The following is a 14,901-nucleotide window of genomic DNA, read 5'->3' on the forward strand; positions in this document are numbered from 1 at the left end:
TTCTTCCCATGAATGAGAATGTTTTTCGAGCACAAAAGTGTCAGTCTGGGGTGCAGGTGCGTGAGTGGGCGTCATTTCCCCCCAGCCGGGGGTCTCCCGACCGACAAGCTGGGGCACATGGAACTCCCGGCTCAAGTCGCAGCGGCGACTCCCACCTCGTGACGTCACTTCTGGAGGCAGGCTGGGCTGGCAGCCTTCTGCTCCATCAAGAAACTTTCCTGGACTTCAAGAGTAGAGCTCCTCGGACGTAGTGGCCGCGACCAGCCGCAGCAGAAGAGAGGAAACTAACTCAGCGCTCACTTTTCGGAACTAAAATTTTAGTTTAGGATGTCATAGAACACAGATATATTTTTTTCCTCTTTTATTATTATTATTATTTTTTAAAGGACGTTACTATACGGAGTTCGAGGACCAACACTGTATTAAAAGTGTCTGATAACTTATTACTAAAAATTATTTGAGCCGAGCGCCCTTTTGGAAAACGTTGTGGCAAAAACTTGGAATTTACAAGGACACGGACATGGCTTGGAGTAGGGGCCTCTTACTTTCATTTGGTTTCCTTCTCTCACCATTCTGTTTGTCAGCCGGAGCACAGCAGCACATCCGCAGCGCCGTCAGGAAGCTCTACGTGCTCCAGCCCGGTCCGGGTCCCGGTCCCGGTGCCGGGGGCTCGTCGGACGGGATGCGAGTCAGCTCCATTTCAACTCGTCACGGCAGCTCGGGGCTTCCGCACTCTTACAGTGTCGACCTCACCGCTAAATTGGGCAGCCAGGTCCGGACTCGCCGGATGGGGAAGCAAGCCTCGTCAGCCCAGGAGTCCATTGTTCAGCACGGCGTTCCGGAGCAGAACCAGCACAGGCAGCTTCTCAAGCAGTCTGGGTGAGAAGTCACAGAATGACTACCTTTACAGTCATTCACTTTTGAAAGTCATTTCTTCCGCTTTCATTGAAAAGCAACTCAAGGTCAATATAACTGACTGTTCTCATTCATGAACCTTTTCTAGGGCAATCACCAGTTTTGGTCATGAAACAACTCATAAAGACCTGGGTGATTCTAAGGCCCTTCTTGTACCAAAATGTGATGTCAACAAATGTGGACGCCAGGAATAAATTCAAATATATACATTTTTTAAAACTCATCGGCTACTGTTGACAGCAATAGACATCCAGTCTATTGGAAGTAGTAGGGTTGGCACCGAATGAACATTTATTCGGTGCCACCATTCCAGTTCAAATGGATTCTACTCGTAATAAACTAGTGGCACCTAAAGAGTTCATTGTTCATCAATTATTGTATTTTTAATTATTATATATAATCTATATTTTTATAATATCCCAGATAGCAGACCAACATTGAATAAATGTTGAGTTTCCATAAAAATCATCAGTACGGTTGACATCGAAATTTTCAACGTCAAGTCACGTTGAAACAACGTTCTATGGTATGCCAGGCGATGGTTGGTTTAACATCGTTTTATAGTTGATGAACTAATGGTGACAAATAGTTTATTTATGATTGACTGGGAAATGTGTTTGAAAAGTCATTGAATTATGGATGAGCGGGCGTTTTGGTCAAAAACAACCTTGATTCAGAGTTGTTCCAATATTATTAATAATCGAAATGACGTTTAGGTTTTGTAAGGATTTCAATGCTGAAACAACATTAATTGAGGGTGCAAAAGGGACGCTGATTCAATGATATAAGCTTGACAGCGGAATGTTGATCCAACATCTTTTCAACGTCGGTCTGCTTTTTGGGATACATTTTCCATGAATAAATACAGTGTTATTATCAAAATCAATAGGATACAATACATATATACAATACATTCTAATTATAACACTGAATAACACTCTACAAGAATATTTAGTCCCCCCCTCCCCTTTTTTTTTAAATTTAGTTTTTAATTATTATTTCAAATTTAATACACAATAATAAAAAAATATATATATTGATTTTTTTCCCCCCTTTTTCCTGTTTTACCATATAAAACATTAAAAAATAAAAAAAGAAGCCTTCCAAATCTAAATGGTTTGGACATCTCACACCGTCAATGGCATCTAAAGATTTATATGAGTGCCATATAAATGGTTAATGATAATATTATTCCAGCAAACAAATGACCTAAACCCAGTTTGATGTTAATACACTCAATAAAATACTTTTAAATGAACATTAAATACCAAAATAAAAACACTGAAGAAAGATAAACAGTTTTTCAACACCTGATGCTCATTGCTTATGATTAATTCATTAGCTGCTACTGACAGTGATAGACAGGGTGGTTCCAACTTTACTCTTATTTTCTAGAATGACTACACAGTCATACGCGCTGACCGACCGTCACTGATTCACGCTGTGCTCTCTGAGTCATGATTTATCCCTCGAACCACAGGATGAGGGTTTAAACTCCAATGTGAATAAAAATACATTAGATTGTTCTCAAGATGCCTGGATGATTCCCAATTACCTCTTGAGTCATGAAATGTGAATTAGGTGATGAAACAAGGTTGTGTTTTGTCAATAAATTAATGTTGAGTACAGTACTTTTACTTCTGTAATAACACAGATTATTTTGAGGGACTAAAAAACTGGTTTCTATCATGATTTGCTATGATCTTTGATGGACCTCACTATAATAAAGCAAAAAAGTGTCAGTAAAATTTCCATTCAAGCTCTGCATGATGAATCACAATGTGCTACTTCACACAGGCCACAGCCACCATGACACTCATGCAGATATAACATCAACATTCACGGCTTCTTGGCAATTGTAGCACCAAAAATTGAAAGTCATGGAAATTACCAAGTTTATTTTTTTAATTTTTAAAAACAGATCTCGAGGCACATTTCCCTCAGAAGCTTGATAATACATCTCTGTATCTGAACATGTGCAAGAATTCCTAATTTCTTGCACATGTTCCACTCCAGCATTGGTTAGCAGCTAGGCTAAGCTAGGCTACGCTACTAAAACACACACGCAGAGATAAATCTAAAAAACTTCTAGTTTGGAAAGAGGGATAAAGATCTAAAGAACGTTGTAGAATCTAGTACACCAGTGGTTCTCAAAGTGTTCTTTACATTTCTGTACATTTTTATTGTAACTCACTGCCTGCCATTGACAAGGAGAGTTAAATGCCATGAATTTTTTTTTTTTAGAATGTTATTAGACATTAGTGTCATTTCCCGTAATTTTTGCACTATAAGGCGCACTTAACTATAAGCCGCCACCCACCAAATCTGACACGAAAACAACATTTGTTCATAGATAAACCGCACTGGACTATAAGCTGTCCTCAGTGTATTATGGGATATTTACACCAAAAGATATTAACCAGTAACACTTTATTTAACAGCAGCATCATATGACTGTCATGAGACCAGTGTTGTTAATAACGGCGTTACAATATAACGGCGTTACGAACGGCGTTATTTTTTTCAGTAGTGGGTAATCTAATTAATTACTTTTCTCATCTTGGCAACGCCGTTACCGTTACTGAGGACGGAAAGGCATGCGTTACTATGCGTTACTATATTGGTTGAAAAGTCTGAGGGAGACGGACTCACCGAGACGACAGAGCAGAGCAGGAGCGGGGAGGAGGCAAGAAAGTTGTGACGCCGAGCAAACGCGATGCTAGGTAGCTCCAATAATACATGTTGTAGCCGATAGCCGGACAAACTACGCCCGCATGTTATGGTAGATATGGTAGACATGGTAGATATCCCATGTACTGTATATAGATATAACTAGATGCAAAATGACAGCCGCCATCTTAAAGCAGTAGGCTTTTTAGGACGGCTCTGTTGTAGAGAAGAACCTCGCGAACCTAAGTAACTTTTTATCTAAAATACTTCTAAATCGGCAAAATCTTGACTTGAATCTTTCTTTAAATGATGAAACAGTTTTAAAACTTTCGTATGTCGAAAGTAGAGAGAAGGGAACTAATGCAATAATGGGAGCAATTTTAACAACTTTTAACAGTTGATTCAGGGTAAAGGGTAAATTAGGGTAAAGAATTGAGCTCGGGCCAATTGTACCAAAAACCTCCACAAAAAACTTCACATAGTGTGGCCAATGTTTTTTTTTTTTTTTTTTTTTGAGGAAAAAAAAAAAAAAGTAATTATCACCAATTACTTTGCCAAGTAACTGATTACTCTTACATTCAGGTAATTGAGTTAGTAACGTAATTACTTTTTGGGAGAAGTAATTTGTAACTATAATTAATTACTTTTTTTCAGTAAGATTAACAACACTGCATGAGACCAAATGAACCACCATGAAGCTTTGAACCAATTAGCTGCAAAGCTTCATTGCTTCAAGAAGCTTCATTTGGCCATCACTGTTCCCTAGGGGAAGACAATCACCCTTTTCTGCCACCTGTTGTCAACACCGTCGTTGTCCAACAGGCCTCCTAGCATGCGTTGCAGCGCTACAGATGTAAATGACAATCAAAATTCATGTTCTGTGCTAATTATTTCTTCAGTTACTGTTCCAGTTTCATTAATTGCTAGTTAGGGTTAGGGTTAGTTTGGTAACACTTTATCTGACTGTGGCACCATAAGACTGCCATTAGACAATCATAATTATGACATGACACTGTCATGAGCATTAATGAATGCTTAACGCAGATGTCATTTAGTGCTATCTGGCAAATTAGTTCACTTTTAAATGTATGTAAAAGATCTGAGCTGGACATAAACTGAGTTAGAGACAGAATTTGCCAGATGACATAGGTCATAAGCATTCAGTAATGCCCATGATACCGTCATGTCACAATTATGATGGCATTGTCAAAAAAAGTGTTACCTATTACCCTAAATAAATAAAAAAAATAGGCCACATTGAACTATAAGCCGCAGGATTCATAGTGAAGAAAAAAAGTAGTGGCTTATAGTCCGAAAATTACGGTAAATGTGATTTATTTTGTCTAACATTTTATTGATATATAATTGTATTTATTCATAAAAAGATATAGAAAAATAAATGATTCATAGTAAAAAAATATTTAGATCTGGTGTACACGTATGTGGACACAACATTATGGGTTACGCAGGGCATACTTGTATACCTATTTTATGAGAAAGAAAGAAATACACTGTAATTATGGCCCCACATAACACTATACAGTTGCTAAATAATGTATATATTAACATAATTATTATTATTATTATTTATATATATATATATATATATATATATTTTTTTTTTTTTTCGAAAAAAAGAAAATAAATCAACATTTTATATTATGAGAAAAATTGCTGGTATATCTTTTTCCCTTAAGGTAGGACAATATTTTGTTTCATTCAAAAACTCATTTTAAACTAAAAATAATAGAATATTTACGATCCAAAATTAACTCATTGCCTGTCAATGACAATGATAGATGTCAAATTCAATTGAACAGGGAAGGAATAGCTGTGAATGCTCATGTTTTACTTCCGTTGACAAGGCTAGACGTCCAATCCATTTTGACTGAGAGGGGCAAATGAAGAAATGTTCATTGCCACCCCCAGTCAAAATGGATTGGACGTCGACTGCCGTCAATGGCAGCCAATGAGTAATTATTGTTATATTTTTTACAGGGTTAATGTCTGTGGGAGCCAGTGCTGTTATGGATGGAGCAAATCTCAAGGATCTCAGCGGTGCACAAAGCGTAAGTAACTTCAAACATTCCTTATCCTCGCAAAAGTCCAGAAGGCACATTTTTTCCAGCAAGTTACGCCGTACTACAAGAGAATTTTCTCGCCATGACATCACTGTGTGTGAATCTCTGCGTAAACAGAGTTGGACACAATAATAAATATGACAGATTTAACTGTTGCTGACAAAGTTCATGCAGTGCATGATGTGACTTAATGTTTGCCTTGGCCTAGGGATGAAGTGATTTTTGGGAGCTCCAATCAGCTGAGCACTTAAAGGGTGGAGAGGCTTTTACTGTTTATACAAGCACAGGAAGCACTACGCAAACATCTTGACAATGACCAGTAGGGGACATTCCTCAAAGTCATCCCAGACAGAGTCACTAATGAAACTAGAAATGGAGAAATCGCATGGGGGGATTTGCTCTCCTGTGGATCACTTCTTGTCGATTTTCAGTTATCGTTGGCAAGTGTTCCAAGTTTAAATGAATTGCAGGTCTACCGTTTTGGGAAATTTTGGGTCACATCCTTGTTAATTTTAGGGTACTTACACCCACCCACCAATGAAGATTTTTTTGCAGGTCTGAGATAAAAATGAATGTGCCAAGTTTTTGTCAAATTTTGGTGGAATTCGTAGGTTTCTGCCTACATTTGGCTGATAACTTTTGTCAGCCTCAATTTTGAGAATTTGGGGAAACAAAATTAAATTGGAGACATAAAAAATTTGCAACAATAATACTCATTTAATTAACTCATTGGCTGCCATGACAATGCTATATGTCTAATTCATTTTGACTGGGAGGGGGCAAATGAACGTCATTCATTCCCGTTCCCTGGCCCTGTGCAACCAAAAAAATGTATATACCGTATACTGGGAAAAAAAGGGCCATTCTTTAATGCAACAAGGTGTTCATACATTAGACTCAAGTGGCAAAATAGTAGCTTATACCGAGCATAAACTGTTGGTCACTCAAAACAACAGCATATCTATTGAGAATTTAGCATACATCTGCTTTGTACAGCAGACATAAAAGATTAACTTTGTGTTATGATTCGTGAGCTTTTTGTTTCACTTTATTTTTATTTTAAACATGTTCCAAACAAACAATCTCACAGAAATGAAGAAACATACTCTGAAATATATCCTTCCACTACTACCTTGAGTTCTGTGAACCTTCGATACAGTATGCGCTAGACACATTTGTGGTCAAAACAGGCCGTCTGGGCAATTTTCTTGTAGCCACTTAGAATTTTGAAAGCATTTAAAGCATTTTAGAGCCAGGTGGCACAAAGAAAATCATTATACTCCGACGTTTCTGCTTCTCAAATTGGATCGCTTCCACGAAGCACAACCACACACTGACTCACTCATTCAGACAACCATGTTATTTTTTTTCAGACCCCCTAACAGACCTTAGCTAGGGTGGGTGGGGAGCACACTGCCTGCCAGACCCTGCATAGTTTGATCAAAAGGGTGAGAACATCACCATGACTGATCTCTTTTTTGTTCCTACTTAACAAGTAGATTACAGTGCTTAGTCCTTCAACCTCTAACGTTGCCTGCACCAATCTGACAAAGAGCGAAACACGATTTACGCAACAGTGTCAACTCCAGGCAAGAGCGAAATAAAAACTATTTATTCTTGTCTGAAAAGAAACTGGAAGAAAAGAAAAGTCACCCTAAGTGGAAAGTTATGTTTGTGCAAGCGTAAATTGGATCCCAGTGGGAAATGACCTCTGTGATGTCATCATTGTGAGTTTTGAAGCTCCACTGATGTTCTTTCCAGTGCATTCACAGGTACTGCTGTATGTTATGAAGATACATATATATGTATCGCTAAAACGATTTAATATTTCTATGAGCATTTTACATGTCTATGATCAATACCGCAACAAATAGACTTGTTCCTACAATACACATTTTGGCCAGCAGAAGGAGCCAATTTGTGCCGACTTGCTACACTTATAGTAGTACCACCCATTGGTCTCAAGATATACAGTAACTATCTCCACTCAATTGGCTCCCCCTGCCAACCGTACATGAGTAATGCATGCATGACAATAGAAAATAGCAACACATAATTCACACAGACAACACTAGATAGATAGATAGATAGATAGATAGATAGATAGATAGATAGATAGATAGATAGATAGATAGATAGATAGATAGATAGATAGATAGATAGATAGTGATCTAATCTTTGTCAAAATCACACGGATAAAAATACAGTGTCTGCTTTAACTAAAACCACCCAAACATTTATAGCATTTTATATTTTAATGAGGATAGCATGCAAACAATGACAGAAGGGGGAAAATAAGTAAGTGAACTAAGGAGACTTAGGAGACTTAAAGAGCAATTGAAATCAATTTTTTACCAAACATTTTAAGTCAGGTGTGTGCCCAATCACTGATGAGTGGTTTAAAGCTGTCCTCCCCACTATAAAACACACACCTGGTAAGAAATGTCTTGATGAGAAGCATTGTCTGATGGGCATAATGGCTCGGTCAAAAGACCTGTCTGAAGACCTGCGATCAAGGATAGTTGATTTGTATAAAGCTGGGAAAGGATATATAACCATCTCTGAAAGTCTGGATGATCATCAATTGACATTCAGAGAACTTGTCTACAAATGGAAAGAGTTTGGCACTGTTGCTTCTCTCCCAAGGAGTGGCCTTCCACCAAAGATGACGGCAAGAGTTCAGCGCAGAATACTCAGAGAGGTAAAACGAACCCTACAATGTCTGCTAAAGACTTACAGAAATCACTAGCACAGTCCAATATCTCTGTGCACACATCAACTATATGTAAAACTACGGCCAAGAATGCTGTTCCTGGGACGACTCCACAGAGGAAGCCACTGCTGTCTAAAAAAAAAAAACATTGTTGCTCGATCAATGTCTGCAAAAAGGCCCTTGGATACTTCACAGAAGTTTTGGCAAAATAGTTTGTGGACTGATGAAACCAAAGCTGAATTGTTTGGGAGTAACACGCAACGTCATGTGTGGAGGAAAAATGGAACAGCTCACCAACATGAACACCTCATCCCCACTGTGGAGCATGGTAAATGAGCATCATGATTTGGGGCTGTTTTGCTACCTCAGGGCCTGGACATCTTCCAATCATTAATGGAAGAATGAATTAAAAGTTTATCAGAATATTTTGCACGAAAACCTGTGGTCGTCTGTCAGACAGTTGAAGCTAAAAAGAAGATAGATGCTGCAACAAGACAATGATCCAAAACACAGAAGTAAATCAACTTCAGAATGGTTTCAGAAGAACAAAATACACGTTCTGGAGTTGCCAAGTCAAAGTCCAGACTTGAACCCCATTGAGATACTGTAGAATGACCTGAAGACAGCGATTCATGCCAGACATCCCAGGAATCTGACTGAACTACAGCAGTTTTGTATAGAAGATGTGCCAGACTCATCTTTAGCGACAGGAAGCGTCTGGTTGAAGTTATTGCTACCAAAGGGGGGGGGGGGGGGGGCACAAAATATTAAATGTGATGGTTCACTTACTTATTTTTCCCCCTTCTGTAATTGTTTGCATACTATCCTCATTAAAATATGAAACCCTATAAATATTTGGATGGTTTTAGTTTCAGGCACTTTTTTTCATTTGGGTGATTTTGACAAAGATCAGATCACATTTGATGGTGATTTTATGCAGAAATGTGAGAAATTCCAAAAGGTTCAGATACCTTTTCATACCACTGTAGATTAGATTAAATAGATAGATACTGTAGATGTATAGATAGATAGAAAGACCTTCAATCTGTTAAGATTGGCAGAATGGGGAGGGATCCCCGAACAGACACAAGCAGAAAGTAGTGATCAAGAAACCAATTTATTTTGATAAGCCAAAGAAAATGAGAGTGGAGCTTTCCGCCCGGCATAGTCAAGCCGGCGTGAGGCGATGAAGCTTGGGAAGGTTACAGGCGTACATTCCGATGAGGGGCGCGCTAAAGCAGGACCTGGGGCGAGAGCAAATAAGTCGTGAGCTCATGATCAGAGAAAATCAATAAAGACAGCAATATGCAACTGATGGCGGAAACAGACAAGTTGATCGGGCGACGAGGTGGCGGCGCCCACTGGCTTTTAAAGATGGTTGATTGTTATTGCCAGCACCTATGGCCGCTCCACCCGTCTGACGTCCAACCTGCAATCAGATATAGGTGAGCCAGGTCTCAGGAGGGAGGGGCAAAGGCCCTAACACAATCTGGTATGCCCAAATGAATACTAAATGAAATGTCAATGCATTTGACCTGCGCAGTGTTGAGAATAATATAAAAATAAAGTAATAAAAGTAAACAAAATATTATGAATAAAGTAATAAAATGTGAATGAAAAAAATCTAGGAATTTGAGTACTGTTCAATTTGAATCTGCATATAATTTATTGCTAATGAAATTATACTAACTTAATATACAGCAAAGTGGTAGACAATAAGGGAAATTTGAAGTTTTGAAGTTCACTAGCTCCACTATCATAGCCACTGGCCCAGGGAAACGTTTCAGTTATTGATCCCAGTTATCACAAAAAAGAACAATTTGCTTGAATAACATGTACAGTGGGGCAAAAAAGTATTTAGTCAGCCACCAATTGTGCCAGTTCTCCAACTTAAAAGATGACAGAGGCCTGTAATTTTCTTTATAGGTGTACCTCAACGACGAGAGACAGAATGAGAAAAAAAAAAAAAATCCAGAAAATCACTTTGTCTGATTTTTAAAGAATTTATTTGCAAATTATGATGGGAAATAAGTATTTAGTCAAGAATAAAAGTTAATCTCAATACTTTGTTATATTCCCTACATTGATAACGACAGAGGTCAAAATGTTTTCTGTAGGTCTTCAAAGATTTTCACACACTGTTGCAGTTATTTTGGCCCATTCCTACATGCAGATTTCCTCAAGAGCAGTGATGTTATGGGGCTGTCGTTAGGCAACACGGACTTTAAACTCCCCCCAAGGATTTCATATATGGTTGAGATCTGGAGGCCAGCTAGGCCACTCCAGGACTTTGAAATGCTTCTTACGAAGCCACTCTTTGTTTCCCGGCAATATGTTTGGGATCATTATCATGCACTTTTCATCTTGAATGCCCTTGGTGATGGAAGGAGGTTTTCACTCAAAATCTCACAATATATGGCCCCATCCATCCTTTCCTTTACACGAATCAGGTGTCCTGGTCCCTTTGCAGAAAAAATGTGGTAAAGCATGATGTTTCCACCCCCATGCTTCACAGTAGGTATGGATACAATTCAGCATTCTTTCACCGTCAAACACGAGAAGTTGTGTTTCTACCAAAAAGGTCAATTTTTTGTTTCATCTGACTATATGACATTCTCCCAGTCCTCTTCTGGATCATCCAAATGCTCTCTAGCAATCTTCAGATGGGCCTGGACGTGTACTGGCTGAAGGGGAAACGATATCGTCATCGCACACACCATACAACTGTTTGCATTAGTCTAACACATATATAGTCTAACACATACATATGGTACAGGTTTTCGTAGGCACCGTCTAACTGTTTGCATTAGGCTAACACACGTAATATAATTAATCAGGAAATAGTATCATTTTCATATTTACGGTAGGACTACACTACTAATATAAAATAAATAGCACACCATAGTTTAATGAGAAGAAATAGAGATACACAATGCCGTCTTATCACAAGAGTGACGCACATACTCGGGTAATCTGCTCTCCCAGCAAACTCCAAGGACAAAGCGCTTTGTCCTAAAACAAGCACAACCATCCCGGACAGCAAAGTTGATAGCGGGCGTCCCAATCTGCGCACGAACCTAAGCCGCCTCAAACCGGCCAACAAGGGGTGGACCAAAAGCAACGCCCAGAAACGCCTTCGACAAGACCCGCGTCAGCAAAGACTTCAAAAAGACTGAACACTGAGATAAGACAGATTTCTTCTGCTCGGAAACATGTAGCCTTGTTTTGGATCCAGAATTGTCCCTCCGTCGTCTGTTTTTGCCTTGTTTTTTACCATTGTCGACGAATAAATTGTCAACCTGTTTTCGGCGAGTGATCTTCAAGCTTTTGAAACATGGAGTCAGTGTGCAAAGGGTTAACACAGGAACGCACGGAGTTTAGCTTCCTCCCGCCTGGCTCTGCGGGGGCGTCAGCGACGGAGCACATTTCCGTTCTGTTGCCGGCCTCCCCGTGCAGTTTGGGCTGGGAGGACTAAATTCCTTCATGGCTTAAGCTGGGGGACACATGTGGCACTGCAGGATTTGAGTTCCTGTTGGTGGAGTGGGGTATTGATAGTAGCCTTTATTACTTTGGTCCAAGCTCTCCCCAGGTCATTCACGAGGTTGTGGACAATTGTCTTTTGTACTGAGAATGAGTTCAAACACGTGCCATTAATAGAGGTAACGAGTAAAGGACAGAAGAGCCTCTCAAAAGAAGTTACAGCTCAGTAAGAGCCAGAAATCTTGCTTGTTTGTAAGTGACTAAATACTTCTTTTCCACCATAATTTACAAATAAATTATTTAAAAATCAGACAACGTGATTTTCTGGATTTTTTTTTTCTCATTCTGTCTCTCATCGTTGAGGCACACCCATGAAGAAAATTACAGGCCTCTGTCATCTTTTTCAGTGGGAGAACTGGCACAGTTGGTGCCTGACTGAATACTTTTTTGCCCCACTGTGTAACATTTATTTTTTTGAGGTAGATTTAATGAAAGTGCGGGAAAACAAATCACAATCCTTAACTTCTCTCAAACTTACTTGTCTGCATATGTAGGCATGGATCTCATTTCTTGTCTTATCGTAGCCAATTGCAGCGCTCTGACCACTGGGGATGAAACCTTTTTCTCCCTTTTGTTTTCATATTTCATTTCGCTTTCCCTCAAGTCCTTTGGTGACTTTCTCTTTCCTGAGTTGTCTTTTTTCCCCCGGTGCTTGGGCTGGCGGGTTTCAGAAACATGTCGTCTTGTAGTATAACATTAGGTGGGTGATGAGATACTGATAATCAATCAGCAGCAGTAATCAGGTTGCGCGCATATACACGGGAGTGGGCGAGCAAGCCAACGAAGTGTGTATTCGCTCCACGGAGAGCAACAGCTGGCTGAATAAACTGTAAGGTTGTCTTTGATTGGGATAGCGTATTATCATTAAAACCACTGGGAATTAAAATGATGTTTTTTTTTCTTAAATGAAAGCATTATTTTTACTGGCCCTAGTGGCGTTCCTAGTCTACATAGTAAACTGGGCGACAAGACGCCCCCCCCCAAAAAAGCAATCACAAAAAAAAAAAACCTGTTGACTCACAAAATATATCGCATGAAGTATACTCAACACAACCAAAACACAGTATTTGCTAATAATGTTTAATTTGTTAACACTATCAAACCAGTTGAAAGTGTACAACAATAAATCTGTGCAAGAGAATATTAATTTAACATCACAAACATTAATATAATATTGTAGAAATAATAAAGTGTGGAAGATTCTACTTGTGACTAGTTGGCTTAGATGTGTTGACCACTGTAGGGTCTCCGGTTTGAGAGAGAGATTATATCAAATACTTTTTTGGGCTCGTGCAGGTGTGGATACATGTACACACATTTAGTATCTGGTAAATATCATACAGGCATATAGTCAAGATTCACAGACATTTTAATGTGTTTAGCTTATTAAAATGCTGTGGTTTTATGTTTAACTATAAACCAACTATAGTTAACATTTGCACCCTATCTCAATTTAAACCACTACATTCACTGTTCTCATTATTTTGATATGATGCTAGCAGTCGTATCAAAAAAAAAAAAAAAAGCTAGCAACTACTAAATTACGAGCGTGAACGATAAAAGAAAAAAAAAAAGGACACAAAAATACATTTAATACAACTATTCCTCCACCTAGCGTTGTAAGGAATGTTCACGATCTGTGTGCAGCACGTTTAATTCACTTTAAAAGTCATACTCACGTTATCATTGAAGGAGCTGACATATGAACCGGGAAACGCAGAACCAGGAATAGCAGTTTCCGAAATAAAAGTCCCGCTCTAATTAGAAAGTAACATAATCAAACACACTAAACTATTAAACGACTTAAAAAATTCTTAACAGAAAGAATACATATACATTATACAACTAGGTCAAATATTCAAGGAAAAAAAAGATTCTTTGCACATTAAAGGGTACCACGGATAGAAAGACATGTAGTTCTTAAAATAAAAATGTTAGTACGAATGTAAGTTTTCGTTTGAATAAAATTTGTAAGATAATTTCAATTAGTAGGTCGCCATTATTGTTGACGTCGCAGGGCGGTGACGTCACTTGGCAACGCTGCCGGACTTCCACCGTGTCACTCTTTAACGACATGAACATGTCATTGGTTCTACACTTCCAATTTGAACCCGAGTGGAACATTAACGCATACCTGTCAACCCGAAACCGTTGGCAATCTTACAAATAGTGACGTAGGCCTATGCCCTTACAAATTGGTGACTAATCTTGCAAGGTTTTATACAGCGTGCAATATGAAACAAAACTAAAACTCAATTTTTAAAATAATATGAATTTATTGGTAATATTGTCACATAAAACCTGGTGCAATCAATATATTCAGCGACATCGTGATTACTAAAATTTAACAGTGACTTTTGTTATAATTGTATGTAGCACTTTTGGCAATTTCTATCATGTCTTTTGATGGCTGCACTTCATGGCACTTCACCTCGCAATTCAGTTTGACTTGAAGGTGGTTCGTTAGTGTGCCCAGTTATAAATTAAAAAAGGTCAATTGATAAAATTAAGTTACCAATGCAATTTTTGAGTCAGGAAACATTTCTTTTGTTAATTCTGAGAAGTGATCAGCAATAGTTGCGGGCAAATTATGTTCAGCAACAAATTGACGGAAAAAAATCTCCGCTTTCATCACTTTTCATTCTGCAGACTTCATCTTTATGACCAGTGTTGTTAATCTTAGTTTTAAAAAGTAATTAATTACAGTTACAAATTACTTCTCCCAAAAAGTAAATGAGTTAGTAACTCAGTTAACTGAATGTAAGAGTAATTAGTACTTAGCAAAGTAACTGGTGTTACCTTTGATGTTTTTTTTCATTTTTTCAAAAAACAAAAAAAAAAAACAAAGCAAAAAAACAAGATAGTAACCTTTGCTATGTTTGGAAGTCATTTAATGTTGTGAATCAACTGTTAATGATGTTAAAATTGCTCCCGTTTTTGCATTAGTTCCCTTCTGTCTACTTTCGACATGTGAAAGTTTTA

General features: G+C 38.4%; 1 protein-coding gene across 10 annotated transcripts in view; it reads left to right on the forward strand.

Annotated features, from left to right (window-relative positions):
• Positions 1 to 224: 224 nt before the first annotated feature.
• Positions 225 to 14,901, forward strand: part of ltbp1 (latent transforming growth factor beta binding protein 1) — a 153,149-nt gene continuing 138,472 nt past the window's right edge. For all 10 annotated transcript variants that reach the window (XM_057847839.1, XM_057847843.1, XM_057847840.1 and 7 more), the window contains exons 1-2: positions 225 to 879; positions 5,584 to 5,654. In XM_057847839.1, coding sequence (XP_057703822.1) covers positions 521 to 879; positions 5,584 to 5,654 — 430 coding nt within the window. In that variant the 5' untranslated portion in view covers positions 225 to 520. The remainder of the gene's footprint in view (positions 880 to 5,583; positions 5,655 to 14,901) is intronic.

Source organism: Corythoichthys intestinalis, chromosome 10, assembly GCF_030265065.1.
Source record: "Corythoichthys intestinalis isolate RoL2023-P3 chromosome 10, ASM3026506v1, whole genome shotgun sequence".
NCBI classification, from domain to species: Eukaryota; Metazoa; Chordata; class Actinopteri; order Syngnathiformes; family Syngnathidae; genus Corythoichthys; species Corythoichthys intestinalis.